Below are 19,806 nucleotides of genomic sequence, written 5' to 3'. Positions count from 1 at the left end.
ATCACTTCCTGTTTATTCAGAGAGAATGTTGATTCCAGCTCCAGGGGCCTGGCTCCGAGAGTGACTTTGCCGGGCCCAGTTGAAGCACAAACTATGTTTTTCTACACTGGCCATTAAACATTGAATGCCACAATTCGGAAGCCCCTGTGTCCGTGTTTAATGAGAACACATTAAATTTGAGTGAATTTACATGCAACCCACGCATATGTGGGTGAACACACTTCTATCCCCATCCTCACCAGGTTAACAGGAACACCAAGAGAACAGATTGGAAATTCAGGGTTACTAAATTTAATTCTAGATGTGTGTTTTAATGTAACTCAGCTAAAAGTAAAGTTAACTTATTAATTATCGTATTTGACCAATGTTGGCCTACTTTGATGTGAATATGTCCCACATCAGAGCAAAACCACCTCAGCATTTCCCATCTTGCTTTATATTACAAAATATATTCACGTGAAGGATTCCATTGATCATGCATTTATATTCATGGCCACTGAGCTATTACATTATCTACTTCACCTTTCCTGAGTCTACAGATAAAAAAATAAGGGCGACACAGTAGAACAGTGGTTTGCACTGCTGTCTCACAGCAGCGGGGTCCGGGTTCGATTCCGGCCTTGGGTGACTGTGTGGAATTTGCACATTTCCCTGTGTCTGTGTGGGTTACTCCGGGTGCTCCGGTTTCCCCCCACAGTCCAAAGATGTGAAGGTTAGCTGGATTGGCCACTCTAAATTGCCCATTAGTGTCCAAAGATGTACAGGTAGGTGGGGCAGGGGAGTGGGCCTAGGTAGGGTGCACTTTCAGAGCGTCAGTGCAGGCTCGATGGACCAAATAAATTCTAAGAACACTAATAAGGTTAAACTATAAACTCAATTACCTGGTGGAGGCATGGCAAGGATGTAATTGTCTAATTCTATGGGTTCCCCCATTCCACCATCATTGAAAGCTCTCACACGTAGATAATACATTCCCATTTTTGTTAAGCCCTTCAAGGTATATGAAGTCAGCCCCACATCAGCAGTGTTGCATGGCGTCCATGTTGTACTCCCAGAAGTTTTCATTTCAACTATGTACCCTTTAGGAACATTGTTGTCCTGATAAATTGGTGGATTCCATGCAAGAGATATGGTTGAGTAGGTGGTGTCTGTTACTCTGAAGTCTCTTACAGTTCCTGGTAGCTCTGCAAGTAGAAGGTAGTGTAAAATTGTCAAGACATATCTCTACCATAGTTTGAGTTTGGCTCATAAATTATTGAAGTTAAAAAATGTTTCAAACACATTATTAAGTGCAAAATTTTACATTCTCCCACTCGTGCATTTGTAGGGAGGCGGTGAACAGAAAGTTTATCCGATGACCTTCCCGCAAGATACCCACCCACCCTGACTTCTCTGTGATTTTATGCTTGGACAGGCACGAGGGGCAGGCCTTGCCCCAATTGCTAATTATTAACTACTTAAAGGCAGTTTCCCACCTACCCTCAATTTTCAGGCTGGTGGTTGGAGTTCTGCGACAGGGGGGAAGCCCAAAATTAATCACCTGCAGGCTTCGGATGAGAAGGGAAGGAAAGGGGTACCTCTATCAGCCGCCTCCTCTTAAAGTTGGAAACCCCTGCAGAAGGTCTAGTCCTTCCAGGTCTTCCCCCATTCCCTGCCACATCCTCTCCACCAACATCCCCTCCCCCACTTCTGCCCACCACAGTGGTCCACACCTTCCCTGCCTACCCTGAGACCCCAAAACCTAGCTAGTGCTGGAGCCCTGAAACTTAGATGCTGGGGACTGCATGGAGTCCCTATTCTGTTCATTGTAGCTTCTGGCACTGCAGGAACTAGAGAGCTAGTGGCCAATCAGATTGGCTGGCATATCGCTGAAAGAGGACTTCCTCCCAAATGAGGCATGTCTCCAATCAATTAGCTTTAAATGGAATGGAAAATAGCCGAGGGACAGCCAGTTTGGGTGGGCATGGGTTTCCTGCCAATTTCAAGCCCCCCCCCCTGCCCTCTACCTGTATTGTGTGGGTGAGTTTGGGGGTGGGCAAGAAGGTGGTGGGGTGGACCCCCACCCTACTTATGTGCCCCTTGCCAGAAACACACCTGCTGGGAGCACTAAACATTCAGATTCTCATCTCTGCCAAGATACAAGGTGACATCACTATAATATTTACCCTAACCTTCCAGAGCATCAAGGGTATTTTAAACATTTGGACAAAATTAATTTGATCAGTACAAGTACAATTTGACAACTATAATTTTCATAACAGTATACTACTCTACAATGGGCCTGCCTATCTATGAGGAATTAAATATAGGGCTGGATTTTCCCGGCTCATTGGAGACAAGGGTGGAGGCGGTATGGGGATGGAGGATGGTGTGGCTGAAAAAATGGTGGGGTGGCATATATAAGCTTAGGGCGTGGGCAGAGACACCTGCAATATATGTATGTGTGTTGAATGCATATCATGTACCATCTATATATACACACTAATCGCAAATATGCAGTAATAATGCACACACACTGGGCGGGATTCTCTCACCCTGGGGCCGGAGAATCGGCGCGACCGGCGCGAATCGCGCCACGCCGCCCCGACTCTGGGACACGATTCTCCGCAAAACGGAGAATTGGTGCCATTGGCGCAGACGCAGTCAGCGTGTAGGAACTTGTAGGAATTATAGGTTACACTCCTGTAAAAGCTATAGGCACAATCTAACCAAATTGCAACAGAGTCCCATGATGAGCACCAAACAGCGTGCTATCTTTCAGCAATTTGGGGCATCAGTGGGAATGCCAAAGCCGCACTTAGTCCCGTTTCCTGCACTGAGGAGCTCCATTCAGTTGACCCCCGACACGACCCCCGCACCCTCCAAAGCCCCAGCTCAGCTATAATGGGGTCCTCGAGCACCCCCACACATGCAGTGCAACCCAATAATCAGGATGGCACTCAGGTGGCACTGCCAGGATTCTAGGCTGGCATTGACAAGGTGCCCAGGTGGCACCAGCAGTGCCAAGGTGTCACCCTGCCCGGCATCCAACTGGAGGGCTCCGATCCCCTGGGAGACCCAAATGCCGTTTCATCGGGTCCCTATTTGTGGGACCAGCACTGAATGGCACACGCCCGAGGTCTCCGAGGTGAAAGGGGTAGATCCCAGGGCCTCGGTAGATGTGCCGAGTGGGACTAGCTGTCTCGCTCTAATATGCAGATTTGTCAGATAATGATCCTGCCACAATGGGAGGGATTTAGATCGCGCATTGCACTGGATCTCGCGAGGCATGTCAACGCAGGTAGTTCACGCCCTCTATTTTTATATTCTCTCATTATTGCACAATATATGATGAACTATTATCCTTCTAGGTAAAGTAGATAGAGAGCACATACTCATGGCCTCACGAGCAAACACTGCTTCAGTTTCACTGCTGGGCTCTCCTGGACCAGAGAAGTTTACGGCAATCACTCGGAATTCATACTCCAGCCCTTCGACAACATCAGTAACCGTCCACTCATTACCTATGTAAAATGGGTACAATCATTTTAAAATTCACAGCAAGTACTTAAGATGTCTTCTTGCCCTTTTTTCAGTTAATGTGGAACTCAGTGAATGCGCTATTACAAAGAATGTTGGTTCTTAACTTGTAACCTTTCTGACTGTTAACATTCAGTTCATTGTTTTTTAGCTGTCTGCATGACAGCATCTCCAGCATGAATCGAGTTTGTGAACATTTGTGTATTTAAATGAACCAATCTTTATTAGGTTTGTTCCATTGCATCATTCATAAATACTGATTCCTTAAAACATCTATAGATGGGACTTCCGGTTGCGGCTATGCGGAGCTAAGCCGCACGATTTGGCAGTTCCCGCTATAACGGACTTTCGGGCTCGTTAGAGGAGCCCCAATGGAATTTTTTTCGAAGACAACCCGTGGGGAAGGGAAGAGAGAGGTCCCCCTCCAACTTTTATGGACCGGACCAGAAGTGAAACGGCCAAAAATGCGGCATTGGAGCAGCGGGAGAAGCGAGGGGAAAAAAACAAAATGGCTGCGGCCGGGGACAAAGCGGAGTGCGGGCCGGAGCTGCAGGAATTCATCAAGCGCTGTTTCGAGGAGCTGCGGAAGGAGATGCTGGCGCCTATGCTGGCGGTAATTGAAGGACTAGGGATGACCCAGAAGGCCCACGAGAAAAAGATCCAGGAGGTACAGAAAAGAGGCAGTGAGAATGAGGACGAGATCTTGGGCCTGGCGGTGAGAGTGGAGCAGCACGAGGCGCTACACAAGAGGTGGGCGGGAAAACTCGAAGACCTGGAGAACAGGTCGAGGAGAAAGAATCTGCGGATCCTGGGTCTCCCTGAAGGATTGGAGGGGGCCGATGCCGGGGCATACGCGAGCACGATGCTCGGGGCGATGATGGGCGCGGAGGCCCCTTCGAGGTCGCTGGAGCTGGACGGGGCACACCAGGTGCTGGCGAGGAGGCCCAAGGCAAATGAGCCGCCAAGGGCGATGGTGGTGAGATTTCACCGGTTCACGGACAGAGAGAGGGTCCCGAAATGGGCCAAGAAGGAGCGGAGCAGTAAGTGGGACAATGCAGAGATCCGAATATACCCGGACTGGAGTACGGAGGTTGCAAAGCGGAGAGCGGGTTTCAACTGGGCCAAAGCAGTGTTGCACCGGAAAGGAGTGAGATTTGGAATGCTGCAGCCAGCGCGACAGTGGGTCACATACAAGGACCAACACTATTATTTTGAAACGCCTGAAGAGGCGTGGGCCTTCATGCAAACCGAAAAGTTGGACTCTAACTGAGGGTTTGTGAGGGTGGGGGGGGATGTGTGAGGTTTGATGTGTGATGGTTGTTGTATATAGGGGGTCAATCACACGCAGGAAATGTTACATGGGCTGGGGGAGAGAGACAACGCCGCGACAGGAGCTGCGCCAGAGGGGGCGGGGCAGGCTTTGGAAAGTGCAGGGTTTTTCCCGCGTGAGGGAAGAAAGACGGGAAGGGGAACGGAGGAACGCATACTGATTGGGACACTCCCACACGGGGAGGTCAATGGGGCGGCGGGGGAAGCCGGGGTCAGCAGGTGTCAGCTGACTTACGGGAGTGATATGGGGGGAGCAAAAAAGCTAGACAGGGGTCTAGCAGAGGGGAGGGAGGGGGGGAAAAGGGTTGCTGCTGCACTGGCTGAAAGGGAATGGGACACAGAAGAGGTGGTCGGGGCGGGGGTCCCCCGGCTGGGGGACTGGAGGGTGAGGGAGGCGCGGACACGGGACTGGCCTAGAAAAGGAGATGGCTAGTGGGGGGGGGGGGGGGGGAGAGCCCCTCCAATCCGGCAGACGTGGTCATGCATGTGGTGTTGGGCGTTCTGACACACAGATGAGCCAACACGGTTGTATATGGTACAACGCTATTTTATTTAAACTTTCTATGTACAGTTTTGTCTTGATACTCTGCACGTGGGGATTCCCTGTTTGTGATCTTGTAACAGGTCTTGTCCGTGTCTTTGTCCCCAGACCTACTGTCCACTAGGTGTCGTGCTCGTGCTTTTATGTGGTTGGTGTCCTTGTGTGTGATTGGTTGTGGTGTTGTGTGCTCTGATTTGTCTGTTGGTGTGTCCATCATGATGTGTGTGTTTGAATATCATGACACAAGAGACACATCTGAAGGTGGCGGACCAGGTCAGGTTAAGAAAGGGATTGGTAGGACAGGTATTCCACTCGGGACTGGACGTGAAGAATAGAGGGGTGGCAATATTGGTGGGGTAGCGGGTGTCATTTGAGGCCAAGACTATCGTAGTGGATAAATGGATGGCGATATGTGATGGTGAGCGGTAGGCTGCAAGGGACGTGGGTGGTGTTGGTAAATGTATACGCCCCGAACTGGGATGATGCTGAATTCATGAAGCGCATGTTGGGGCGCATTCCGGACTTGGAGTTAGGAGGCCTGATAAGGGGAGGGGACTTCAATACAGTGTTGGACCCAGCACTGGACCGCTCCAGATCAAGGACTGGAAAGAGGCCGGCGGCGGCCAAGGTGCTTAGGGGGTTTATGGATCAGATGGGGGGAGTGGACCCATGGAGGTTTGCAAGGCCGCAGGCCAGGGAATTTTCTTTTTTCTCCCATGTGCACAAAGCCTACTCCCAGATAGATTTTTTTGTTCTGGGCAGGGCGCTCATCCCGAGGGTGGAGGGGACGGAGTTTTCGGCCATAGCCGTTTCAGATCACGCCCCGCACTGGGTGGAACTGGAGCTGGGAGAGGAGAGGGACCAACGCCCGCTGTGGCGGCTGGATGTGGGACTGCTGGCAGATGAGGTGGTGTGTGGGAAGGTGGGGGGGTGCATCGAAAGATACTTGGAGGCCAACGACAACGGGGAGGTGCGGGTGGGGTGGTATGGGAGGCGTTGAAGGCGGTGATCAGTGGAGAGCTAATCTCCATCAGGGCTCATAGGGAGAAGACAGAGGACATGGAAAGGGAGAGGTTAGTGGGGGAAATTTTGAGAGTGGACAAGAGATACGCAGAGGCCCCGGAGGAGAGATTACTTGGGGAAAGACGATGGCTCCAGACGGAGTTTGACCTGTTGACCACAGGGAAGGAGGAGGCACAGTGGAGGAAGGCGCAGGGGCGACCTACGAGTATGAGGAAAAGGCTAGTCGGACGCTGGCACACCAGGTCCGTAAGAGGATGGCAGTGAGGGAAATAGGGGGAGTCAAAGATGGAAGGGGAGCCACGGTTCGGAGTGCGACGAAAATAAACAAGGTATTCAAGGCCTTCTATGAAGAGCTGTACAGATCCCAGCCCCCAGCGGGGGAAGAGGGGATGAGACGATTCCTAGAACAACTGAGATTTCCGAGGGTGGAGGAGCAAGAGGTGGCTGGTTTGGGGGCACCAATTGAGTTGGAGGAGCTGAACAAGGGTTTGGGGAGTATGCAGGCGGGGAAGGCCCCGGGACAGGACGGGTTCCCGGTGGAGTTCTACAGGAAGTACGTAGACCTGTTGGCCCCGTTACTAGTGAGGACCTTTAATGAGGCAAGAGAGGAGGGGACCCAGCCCCCGACAATGTCAGAAGCGACAATTTCTTTGATCCTAAAGCCGGACAAGGACCCACTGCAATGTGGATCGTACAGGCCGATCTCGCTCCTCAATCTGGATGCTAAGTTGCTGGCAAAAGTGCTGGCCACGAAGATCGAGGACTGTGTCCCGGAGGTGATCCACGAGGACCAGACGGGATTCGTAAACGGCAGGCAATTAAACATTAATGTGCAGCGGCTCTTAAATGTGATAATGATGCCATCGGAGGAGGGAGAGGCGGAAATAGTGACAGCTATGGACGCGGAGAAGGCCTTTGACCGAGTAGAGTGGGAGTACCTCTGGGAGGTGCTGCGTAGGTCTGGGTTCGTGGGAGGGTTTATCAGTTCGGTTAAGCTCCTTTACAGAGCCCCGGTGGCGAGTGTAGCAACGAACCGGCGGAGGTCGGAGTACTTTCGGCTGTACCGAGGGACGAGGCAGGGGTGCCCCCTGTCCCCCCTGTTGTTTGCATTGGCGATCGAACCCTTGGCCATGTCATTGAGGGAGTCTAGTAAATGGAGGGGGGTGGTCCGAGGGGGAGAAGAGCATCGAGTGTCGCTTTATGCGGATGACCTGTTGCTGTACGTGGCGGATCCAATGGAGGGGATGGTGGATGTCATGCAGACTCTAAGGGAGTTTGGGGAGTTTTCGGGCTATAAGCTCAATGTAGGGAAGAGTGAGCTCTTTGTATTACAGGCAGGGGACCAAGAAAGAGGGATAGGGGACCTACCGCTGAGGAGGGCGGAGGGGAGCTTTCGGTATCTGGGGATCCAGATAGCCAGGAATTGGGGGGCCCTACATAAACTGAATCTGACGAGGTTGGTGGAGCAAATGGAGGAGGACTTCAAAAGATGGGACATGTTACCGCTCTCGCTGGCGGGTAGAGTGCAGTCGGTCAAAATGGTGGTCCTTCCAAGATTTCTGTTTGTGTTTCAGTGCCTTCCCATCGTGATCACCAAGGCCTTTTTTAAGAGAGTAGGTAGGAGTATAATGGGGTTTGTGTGGGCGAATAGGACCCCGAGGGTAAGGAGAGGGTTCCTGGAATGCAGTAGCGACCGAGGAGGGTTGGCGCTGCCAAACCTAGGGAGCTATTACTGGGCAGCAAATGTGTTGATGATCCGCAAGTGGGTGATGGAGGGAGAGGGGGCGGCATGGAAGAGGATGGAGATGTCGTCCTGTAAAGGAACGAGCCTGGGGGCGTTGGTGACGGCACTGTTGCCGCTCTCGCCGACAAGGTACACCACGAGCCCGGTGGTGGTGGCAACGCTAAGGATCTGGGGCCAGTGGAGACGGCACCGGGGTGCAGTGGGAGCCTCGGTGTGGTCCCCGATCAGGGGTGACCACCGGTTTGTCCCGGGGAAGATGGACGGGGGGTTTCAGAGCTGGCATCGGGCGGGGATTAGAAGAATGGGGGACCTGTTCATTGACGGGACGTTTGCGAGCCTAGGGGCACTGGAGGAGAAGTTCGAGATACCCCACGGGAAATGCCTTTAGATATATGCAGGTGAGGGCGTTTGTGAGGCAACAGATGAGGGAATTCCCGTTGCTCCCGGCACAAGAAATTCAAGACAGGGTGATCTCGGGTGTATGGGTCGGGGAGGGCAATGTGTCGGCAATACACCAGGAGATGAAAGAAGAGGGGGAAGCGCTGGTAGAGGAGCTGAAGGGTAAATGGGAGGAGGAGCTGGGGGAGGAGATTGAGGAAGGTCTGTGGGCTGATGCCCTAGGTAGGGTTAATTCCTCCTCCTCATGTGCCATGCTCAGCCTGATACAATTTAAGGTGGTTCACAGAGCGCACTTGACGGGGGCGAGGTTGAGTAGGTTCTTTGGGGTGGAGGACAGATGTGGAAGGTGCTCAGGGAGCCCGGCGAACCATGTCCATATGTTTTGGTCATGCCCGGCACTGGAGGGGTTCTGGAGAGGAGTGGAGGGAGCAATATCTCAGATGGTGAAAGTCCGGGTCAAGCCAAGCTGGGGGCTAGCAATATTTGGAGCAGTGGACGAGCCGGGAGTGCAGGAGGCAAAAGAGGCCGGCATTCTGGCCTTTGTGTCCCTAGTAGCCCGGCGAAGGATCTTGCTAATGTGGAAGGAGGCGAAGCCCCCTAGCATGGAGGCCTGGATAAATGACATGGCTGGGTTCATAAAGCTGGAGAGGATTAAGTTTGCCTTGAGAGGGTCTGCGCAGGGGTTCTACAGGCGGTGGCAACCGTTCCTAGACTATCTCGCGGAGCGTTAGAGGAAGGTCTGTCAGCAGCAGCAGCAACCTAGGGAGTGGGGGGGGGGGATGGTGGATTGCCTGGCAGGGTTCATGAGCAAGAGATAACATGAAGGGTTGGGGAAACTGGCACGTGCGGGAGAGAGCCAGTGTACAAAGCTATGTAAACATGTCATTTTACCATGTATATATCTTGCTCTGTGCGATTTCTTGTTATTTTGTTACGGGGGGGGGTTATTGTTTGTAAGGGTGAAAAATTGTGTTAAAAAACTTTAATAAATATATTTTATAGATGTACACATCTTAAACACCAAACCGAAGCATAGAATTGAACTCTTTCTTTCACATGATACAAGATCTTAATATATTGAGTCTTTTCTTGTACCCAAGTTAAATTAAAGATGTTTGCATTCAATCTTAAACTAAGACACTAATTTTTCTCCAGCAAAATGACACATTGCAGATGTAATCACGTTTCTATCCAAAACTGATTTTTAGAGGAAGTGACATTAAATATTGGTAATTTATAATAACCCTTTTAACAGGTTAGTTCGAAAGAACAGCGTAATTCCTCCTAATGAGTTTTGAGTTTTAGAAATAACTCCAGTAATCTTATTGGATCATCTATATTGCCCACAAGGTAAAGCCCCATTATTTGTTTTGTGATTGAGGCTTTTTGAGTACTGCCAACATTTTCTTATCTAAAATGATCTATGATATAATGTTAGGTATCAAATATTACATACCATGCATTTAAATTATTACATTTTTTATAATATATCATGCAAACAGTTCAACACCATCTTTATTATTGAATCAAAATGGCTGAGTGTCGAGTCAGGATTTTACCAGCCCTGGGAGATGGGGTGGGAAAATCACAGGGAGCCGGGTCAGATTGTCTTTTGGGCATTTTACTGATGGTAGGATCGGGTGCTGTGAGGCTTCCTACTCTAAGTGGGGGAGAGACATCTGATTTATGTAATTAACGGGCTAATTATTGACATTTTTACATTTCCCTCAGCAGTGTGGGGAGATTGCCAGCTAAATGGAGGCAGCCCAGGGTTACACGGTGGCGCAGTGGTTAGCACTTCTGCCTCACGGCGCTGTGGCCCAGATTAAATCCCGGCCCCGGGTTACGGTCCATGTGGAGTTTGCACATCCTGCCCGTGTCTGCGTGGGTCTCACCCCTACAACCCACAAAGATGTGCAGCGTAGATGGATTGGCTACACTAAATTGCCCCTTAATCGGAAAAATAAAAAATAATTTTTTTTGGAAAGAAATGGAGGTGGCCTCCCTTCAACAGTATGGAGGGATAATTTCATGGAACAAAGGGTGAGCTATGGGAAGGGAAGACAGCCCTGAGCAGTTCCCTAGAGGGGTTTCCCTGTGAATTATAAAACTTTCTTTACTGATCTACTATGGGGCCTGAGATTTCCTGTGTACCTCAGCAACGACCACCTCGCTCGGTGGCTCTACTATTAAGTCTTCAGAGCTTCTGGCCTTGTGATTGGCTGGCAGCATCAGAAGCCCATGTTCTTAATTGAATAGCGGGTCCACAGATGGCCAGAAGCTGCTTGTGGTAACATTGTCGAATGGGTATGGCACAGAGCTCGGGAGACACTTTTTACCCCAATGTCAGCTTCCCAATGCCTCTCGTAAAATTCAGCCCTTGTCATTACCTGTGATTGGAATGTCAGTGACAGCACTCCAGGTGTTGCTACCTTTCTTGCGCTTTTCTATGATATACCCAATTATTTTGGAATCGCCAGTGTTACGTGGTGGAGTCCATGATATTGTAATGGAGTTGCTGTTTGCATTCAGGATGTTTGGATTTTCTGGAGGTCCAGGAACAGCTGCAAAAAAATATTTGCATTAAACATTAAATTTGGTAGTTATTTTGAATGAAAATTATTTTCACTGTCCTACTGCTGTATAAAGACGTGGGCATACAAAAGCCCAACCTTGCACGAACCTACCTTTTCTACTAGCAGTGATTATATCGGATACCAGTCCTTCACTTATGCCTTCTGAATTCACTGCCAAAACTTTGAATTTGTATTTCTTTCCAGGCTCCACTTTGTCAAAAGAGAATGTTGTTGTTGACTTGTCCACTTCACCAACTTTGGTCCATGTTTTTCTACCCACCTGTTGCCTGTCAATTTCATAGTGCTCTATGGGTTGACCACCATCATCTTTGGGTGCCTTCCACTTAAATGAAATGCAACTTTCAGAATTTTCGAGAACTTCCACCGGCCCTTGAGGCGCCTGCGGTTTATCTGAAACAAGACACCCATAAAATTGTCAATAATTTATTTCAGTCAAACCAGATTCTGATATATCTGCTTTAATACCCTGTAGTCAAAGGCTTCGGGTGATGTTAACAAATGTTTAGAAGTTTGTTGATATTTCTTAAAATCAGAGATCTTATGGAAATTTGTGATGCTGAGTGAAATAATTAGGTAACAATTTGAGAATGTTTATCTGAAATTCTTGTCATTTCAACCCACTAGGGATAAAAGAAAATACACAAAATGACCATAGCCTCAATCATGGCAATTGTACTGGAGTCATGGGCAACTGATGCCCTCCAATGATGACCCTGTTGGATTATTCAAAGCGAAATAGCCCTATTGGGATGAATTGGTGGACATATGTGTGACTATGTGCGCACCATGCTTCCAAGTTCAGCAAAATTGGTGGGGGTTTCTCCACCACTTGTGCATGAAACATGAAAATTGGCCTCAAGCAATCCCCTTGGTAAGGAGATTGCATTAACTTTGAACATAAATTCACCAATTGCTGTGTTTTTGAGGTTCAGGTCATGCCCCCGGCTTGTAGCCCTTTGAAGGTCATCACTTAGCCTTTTATCACTGAGTGTACCATCATCCACTTATATCCTTGTGACAGGAAGGACAAGGGAACTCCTAACATTGGGAGACCCTCATGCCTTAAAGATAGGTACCTTAGGTGGCTGGTTGTTCCAGCGGGGTTGTATAAGATTTGGCCACAATATGCCATTTGTAAAAATACATACTTTTCATTTCAAGTGATTAGTTCAAAGCATCTCAAACATCTACAAAACAAAAATACTCATGGTTTCTCCGGACAGGAGTTATCAAAATATAGGAGAATAGATTGAGACACCAATACATGAAACCACGAGCACCGATTTGATGCACCATCACATTCAGTTTCTGATCTCAGCCTTGCTGAATGGGACTAGCTTTTCTCCCTTAGAGAGGAAACCATCAAATGAGAAGTCTCCACTGACCATTGCTGCTTCCCACTTACCAGCCTATCAGCCTTTGGGGCTTAAAAGAGGAGTAAACTTGTGGGAAGAGATTTATATATCATTATCACCAGATCAAAATCGTAAGAAGTTGCATATAGTCTAAATAAAGTTATATAAACAAAGGAATAATGAAGCAAAACACAATATTGAACTTGAGGTAACAAAAATGACAATAATAACTAAAATGACACAATGAAGAAAACAGCGAGATTTAAATACATTACCGGTGACAAGCAGGCTCATGTCTGTACTTGCCATACCACATTCATTCTTCAATTTAATTGTCATATTTCCACTGTCCTTTCTGTTACAGTTGGAGATTGACAATTGTGTAACATTTTTACTGTTGTCAATGCTGATTCTGTTGTCTTCGAACAATTCTTCCCCATCCTTGTACCAAGACACCTTCATTGGTGACTTCCCTGAGAACGGCACTTTCACTATTGCAGTATCACCAGCCTTAACAAGCGTGATTTTATTTCCCAGCTGGTTAAGCACATCCTGATCAAACTCTGGAGGATCTGATGTTAAAGAGTAACATTCAAGAAAATAATTAGCAATCATCTCATAATGATAAATTCAATGATAGCAAAATGTTTCAACTTATGCTTCAATTTTAGGTGTTAAGATCAGTTTTTATTGCTACCTGGAAGAACCAATCATTTTTAAGTTGTATTTTTATTTATATGTATTTTTGTGTTAAGGAGGGTAGAGTGGTTTCAGTTTTATGTGGGTGTGATATGAGTCTGTGCCGAGAGGTCTGGATGGACATGTGGCCGAAAGGTCAGCCTTTTCGATTTGTCCCCTGAAGTTAAAGAAATGGTTAAAAAGGGATAAGAAGTTTAGTGATTCGGGGGGGGGGGGGGGGGGGGGGGGGGGCGCGGAGGGACGCAAAGTGTGACAAACTAGGCTGATGCCTCGTGACAGTGGGCAACGGACACAGAGAAAGACAGGGAAGAGTTCATTGTGTGTCAGAGAGTGAAGACAGGGAGTATTCAGCTCTCTGAGAAAAGCAAAGTACAAAGCTTGAGGGACAGCAGTTAACTGAATCATCACTTATAGGGCCCACTAAGGTGGTCAGCTCAGCGGTGTTGCTACTGAAACAGTGAGTTTAAAGTGTGGCTATTTTTGGGTGTCTTGGGCAGAGATACGAGTTGTGTGAGAAGCATCAAGGGAATGTTCAAGAATTCACTGGAAGAAAACTGTTTGCAAGTAGGCTAATCCCAAACAAGAAACATTTGCGTCAAGCTAGTGATAACTAGTTAATGATTTGTGTGTCTGTAAATGCATTGCTGGGTAAAGTAATAGCAGGAAATTGAATAATCTCCTTGTATTGAGATCTTTTCAACCTTTTTCTCTGGTATAATATAGTCTATTTTACTTGTTTAACAAATATTTTCTTCTCTGTGTTGAAAGTTCATCAGCAGATTCATGTGAATTTGTTCAGTAACTTTCCTCTACAGTTTTCTATTAAAAAAAAAAGGTTAGGATCTATTAGCCATGTTTCCCTCTGGATCTGACTTTTCCAGTATAATATCAGCTGGGATTGGGGCACTACCATTTACTATATGGGCTCGTATGTGGAAAAAATATCTTGTATACTAATTAACTGCTATATGAGTTAAGCTAATAAAGTTGACCGGAGGAGTTTGTTCAGCAGAACTTGTAGCATCATTTGATAGGACCAACATTTGTTTCATAATTGATTTGATGTGAAGTGCTTCAAAATATCCGAAGAGACACATAATGCTTTGTATAAATAGAAATTCATCGGCCGTATCTAATTAGTGAAAGAAAATAGCAAATGTTATGTTTAAGCACATTAATTGTCTCTTCTTCTCATCCTGCCCCCAAAGACCAAAACCAAAATAATTGATAACTGACCTGGGTGTCTGAAAATGATATTGCAGAAATGTTCCTATTCCTGAAAAAACGGAGTTGAGTCGCAATACCCATACTTTATCTGTCATTCAGTCAGCACTGAGCCATCAGATTCAAATGTGCTAATGTGTCAACACACATGAATTCATTTGTTTCAAGCTTCAGTGGAAAATGAAATACTGCTTCACTGATTTGGTCAAATACAAAAGAAAACTGTCAGTTTGTTCTTAACCACTTTGCAAGACCCAGCTACGAACTGCAGTGCTGGCTAATCTCCAGGCAATGATGTTAAGTCATAGCTGCAAGTTCAGTGAAAACGTAAAGGCTATTCAATTTTCTTTCCAAAATGCTAAGATTTCAGGAACCAACTTGTAAAAAGTGAAAATCTGGAGCATGAAATGTGCATACATCAGGCGTTTGAATATGTTGTTGACCTATAAGTCACACTGTGAAGCATTTCATTTTGTGTGAAGATTTGTTTAGCCTGTAAATTTAACATTCTACATTTCTGGTGTTGTCATTTCATACGGAAGGAATATATTGAGAGGAAGTATTTCTGTTAAAGGAATAGGCTTGATTCAAGTTCTCCTTTTTCCAACTGTTATTCTTATTTGTTGGTTTACTGTGGATTTGAATTAAATTGGGTGCCCAACAAGCTGATGCTACTTTCATAAACATTACGATTTACCTTCAATAAACAGAGAAGCTTCAGTTTTTCCTCCATCAGCTTCAAATCTATACGTCCCTGAATCTTCCTCCTGGACATTTTGTATGGTCAATTTTTGCACAGCACCCTCCTGAGCAGCTATTATTCTATCTCCTGAGGTAATCTATAATCACACAAATATCAACAAACATAGGTAAGTTCTAAAAACTTCTAAAATACTGCTAAGTAGAGAACAAAAGAACTGCAGTGTACCTGCATCGTTTCATTGTTAGTTGCTATAGTGCAAAGATGTTCTCCATAATTAAATCCCAATGTCTTGGACAGTCCATCAGGGTCGAGGTTGACTTGTTTCCACTCCAGAGAGGTTGGTTCTGCGATGGCTGAATAATCCAATCCTGGATCTGCAGGCTCTGCCACAGGATTGGCAGGTGGTGTTTGATGAGGTGGGTTTGACGCTCTGGATTCTGCGCTTTCTTTATGTTGTTTATGTTTGGCCTCCGTGTGCTCCACCCCGTGAAGCTTGAGATAATTGGCAGCTTCGTAGATGGTTCTTCTCCGGTTTGTGAATTCTAAGGTAAGCTATTCCCAAGTGTCGATGGGGATGTTGCATTTATTTAGGGAAGCTTTCAGAGTGTCCTTGTAGTGTTTCCTCTGCCCTCCTGGTGATCGCTTGCCATTGCGGATCTTGGAGTAGAGCACTTGTTTCGGGAGTCTAATGTCGGGCATTCGGACAATGTGGCCCGCCCATCACAGCTGGTTGAGCGTGACCAGTGCCCCCAAACTGGGGTCATTGGCCTGGGAGAAGATGCTCACATTGGTACGTCTATTCTGCCAGTGAATTTACAGGATTTTGCAGAGTCAATGTTGGTGATATCCCTCCAGGGATTTGAGGTGTCTCTATACATTGTCCATGTTTCCAATGCACACAGGATGGCAGGGACCACAGCTACTCTGTAGAACATAAGCTCAGTGTTGGATTTGAGGTCTCAGTCTTTGAACACTCTGTCCCTCAGGCATCCAAAGATTGCACTGGTGCATTGGAGTCGATTCTGGATTTCATCACCGATGTCTGCTCGCACGGAGAGGGGGCCCTTGAGGTATGGGAAATGATCAACCTTGTCCAAGGGCTTACCATGGGGGCAGTTTGCATGGCATGAGCGGACTGGTAGAGAACCTTTGAGAGAACATTCTCTCATATGCCTTGGTAAAATGTGTCGGCGATGGTTTGTAGCTCGGCCTCTGATTGCGCGCACACACAGGCGTCGTCTGCGTACTGCAGCTCGATGGCAGTAATTGGGGTGGTCTTGGTTCTGGTCTGGAGGTGTCAGAGGTTGAACAATTTCCCGCTTGTCTGGTAGATTAGCTCCACTCCAGCGGGGAGCTTCAGGGTGATGGGGTAGAGTATTGCTGAGAGGAAGATTGACAAGAGCATGATGATGCAGCCCTGTTTGACCCCAGTTGGCACACAGATTGAGTCTGAGATGGCTCCATTTGTGAGGATCATGGCTTGCATGTCATCATGGAGCTGGTGGAGAATAGTGATGAATTTCTGCAGGCAGCCAAATTTGAGGAGGGTGTTCCACAATCCCTCATGGTTGACAGGGTCGAAGATCTTTGCGAGATCAAAGAAGGTCATGTACAGATGTTGATGCTGCTCCCTGCACTTTTCCTGGATTTGTCATGCACTGAAGATCATGTCCATTGTGCATCTTGATGGGTGGAAGCCAGCGAGGAGCTCTTCAGCCACTGGGCGAAGATGGTTGAGGAGGATTCTCGCGATGACCCTTCCCGTGGCAGAGAGTAGCTGAGTAACTTCTTACCAAACCCCTTTTGGTTTTACACACCCATAGTCTATCTCACGCTGAGCAATCAATCATCACACTCCCACCAGCAGAGGTATGGAAATGATAAGGTATTATCACATTGGCCTGTAAAATGCACCACTTGGCAAAAGCCTAACAAGTACTAATGCAACAGGGACAGCACGGTAGCACAGTGGTTAGCACAGTTGCTTCACAGCGCCAGGGTCCCAGGTTCAATTCCCGGCTTGGGTCACTGTCTGTGTGGAGTCTGCACGTTCACCCCTTGTCTGCGTGGGTTTCCTCCGGGTGCCCCGGTTTCCTCCCACAGTTCAAAGATGCAGGTTAGGTGGATTGGCCATGATAAATTGCCCTTAGTATCCAAAACTTTAGGTGGGCTTACTGTGTTACGGGGATAGGGTGGAGGCACGGGCTTAAGTAGAGTGCTCTTTCCAAGAGCCGGTGCAGACTCGATCGGCCGAATGACCTCCTTCTGCACTGTAAATTCTATTCTGTGAATCATTATGACTGGATCCTGGAGCACTCTTCCTAATAACATTGTGGGAGTAGCTTCACATAATGCACTGCAATGGTTTAGGAAGGTAGCCCACCACTATCCTGTCAAGCGCAACTAGAGGTGAACAATAAATCCTAGCCTTGCCAACAAAGTCTAGGGGCGAAATTCTCCGGTATCGGCGCGATGTCCGCCGACCAGCGCCAAAAACGGCGCAAATCAGTCGGGCATCGCGCCGCCCCAAAGGTGCGTAATCCTCCGCATCTTGGTGGGGCGAGCCCCAACCTTGAGGGGCTAGGCCCATGCCAGACTGATTTCCGCCCCGCCGGCTGGCGGAAAAGGCCTTTGGTGCCCTGCCAGCTGGCGCGGAAATTACATCTCCAGGCGGCGCATGCGCGGGAACGTTAGCGGCCGCTCACGGCATCCCCGCGCATGCGCTGTGGAGGGAGTCTCTTCCGCCTCCGCCATGGTGGAGACCGTGGCGAAGGCGGAAGGAAAAGAGTGCCCCCACGGCACAGGCCCGCCCGCGGATCGGTGGGCCCCGAACGCGGGCCAGGCCACCGTGGGGACACCCCCGGGGCCAGATCGCCCTGCGCCCTGCGCCCCAGGACCCCGGAGCCCGCCTGCGCCGCCTTGTCCCGCCGGTAAGGTAGGTGGTTCAATCAATGCCGGCGGGACAGGCATCCTAGCAGCGGGACTTCGGCCCACCCGGGCCGGAGAATCGCGGGGGGGGGGGGGGGCCCGGCAACCGGCGCGGTGCGATTCCCGTTCCCGCCGAATCTCCGGTGCCGGAGAATTCGGCAACCGGCGGGGGCGGGATTCACGCCAGCCCCCGGCGATTCTCCGACCCGGCGGGGGGTCGGAGAATCTCGCCCCTGATCTTGAAGAATTATCTAGAGAATAATCATCTGAATCTCCTCCCTTCTTTGTTTTAGTAGTGGCATTAGCCTGTTATAAATGACATACAACACAGGAACAAATCTGGTGTGCTAATTTGAGATCTCAACAAGTGCAATATAATCTCATGGTTTGCCTGAAGAGGCCAGCATAGACTTTAGGCATTGAGGCCAGTATAGACTTTTCTCTGACATTATGGGAGGTTCTGGTCAAACTCCCTGCTGTTGATGAATTTGTAATTTAACTGGTTATATTAGCTGTACTGAAAAAGCAGCAAATAATCTTACAGAAACTCAGACTTTGCTCTCTGGCTGATGGATATCACTTCAATATCTTGATGTATTACTGCCTTGCCTGTTAAAGAACGCCCAGCTGCCATGACAACAAACTACTAATTCAGGAGAGCTCAATGAGCAACCCTGTTGTTTTGAATGATCCAGTTATTCAAGAAGGTATATTTAACCCAGGGACAATAGTGATACTATGGTAACCAAAGTCCTAAAATCAGAGGAGATGACAATAGCATGAAGAACATTCTTTTGTCTGAAGTTTTTTTTCAAGTCATTAACTCAACAAGCTAAGAAGTTTGTTATTAAACTGAGCTTTGAAAATCATTTTTCCCCAGATCATTTTCATTGTTCTGTCCAAGGCAGTTCTAATTTTGTTTGCATTAGTACCTACCTGAATCTTGTGTGTGAAAAGATACCCCAGTGTTTTTGGATACTCTCATAGTAATTTACAATTCAAATTGCAAACTGAGTCTGGTTTTGGGATGACACAATTAGAAAAGGAGGAAAATTGGGTGTAATCAAATTTAAAGGGATAGGAACAGTTAAATGTCAATGTCACAACACTGGGGTTAGTGGGGGTAGAGAGTGACAGTGAATGGAGATACAAACACAGACTAATCAAGGCTGACATAGTCATACTCACAGAATCATAACTTTCAGCCAACATCCTCCACTCCTCCAACACCATGGGTGACACGGTAGCACAGTGGTTAGCAATGTTGCTTCACAGCTCCAGATTTGAATCCCGGGTTGGGTCACTGTCTGGAAGTGGGGGCTTAAGTGGGTTGGTGCAGACTCGATGGGCCGAATGGCTTCCTTCTGCACTATATACTCCTTCTATGTATATTTCCTTCTAACTGTAGATCACTGTGTCCCCACCTTTGGTGGATCTGTCCTGTGCTGTCACTTGATGGAAGCAGATATACCCAGTGATGGTCATAGAATCATAGAATTTACAGTGCAGAAGGAGGCCATTCGGCCCATCGGGCACCCTACTTAAGACCACACCTCCACCCTATCCCTGTAACCCAGTAACCCCGCCTAATCTTTTTTGGACACTAAAGTAAATTTAGCATGGCCAATCCACCTAATGTGCACATCTTTGGACTGTGGGAGGAAACCGGAGCAAACGGAGGAAACCCACGCAGACAAGGGAGAATGTGCAGGCTCCGCACAGACAGTGACCCAGCGGGAAATCGA

At 47.9% G+C, this 19,806-nt stretch overlaps 1 protein-coding gene across 1 annotated transcript in view; it reads right to left on the bottom strand.

The window, feature by feature from the left end:
* Positions 1–19,806, bottom strand: part of LOC140393459 (immunoglobulin-like and fibronectin type III domain-containing protein 1) — a 93,027-nt gene that overhangs the window by 32,971 nt on the left and 40,250 nt on the right. Inside the window, exons 11-16 of the mRNA XM_072479791.1 lie at positions 15,128–15,269; positions 12,783–13,079; positions 11,243–11,542; positions 10,946–11,119; positions 3,375–3,503; positions 882–1,184 (exon numbers count right to left, since the gene is read on the bottom strand). Coding sequence (XP_072335892.1) covers positions 882–1,184; positions 3,375–3,503; positions 10,946–11,119; positions 11,243–11,542; positions 12,783–13,079; positions 15,128–15,269 — 1,345 coding nt within the window. The remainder of the gene's footprint in view (positions 1–881; positions 1,185–3,374; positions 3,504–10,945; positions 11,120–11,242; positions 11,543–12,782; positions 13,080–15,127; positions 15,270–19,806) is intronic.

The sequence above is a fragment of the Scyliorhinus torazame genome, chromosome 17 (assembly GCF_047496885.1).
Source record: "Scyliorhinus torazame isolate Kashiwa2021f chromosome 17, sScyTor2.1, whole genome shotgun sequence".
Classification (NCBI taxonomy): domain Eukaryota; kingdom Metazoa; phylum Chordata; class Chondrichthyes; order Carcharhiniformes; family Scyliorhinidae; genus Scyliorhinus; species Scyliorhinus torazame.
This window is presented reverse-complemented; position numbering and strand designations above follow the sequence as displayed.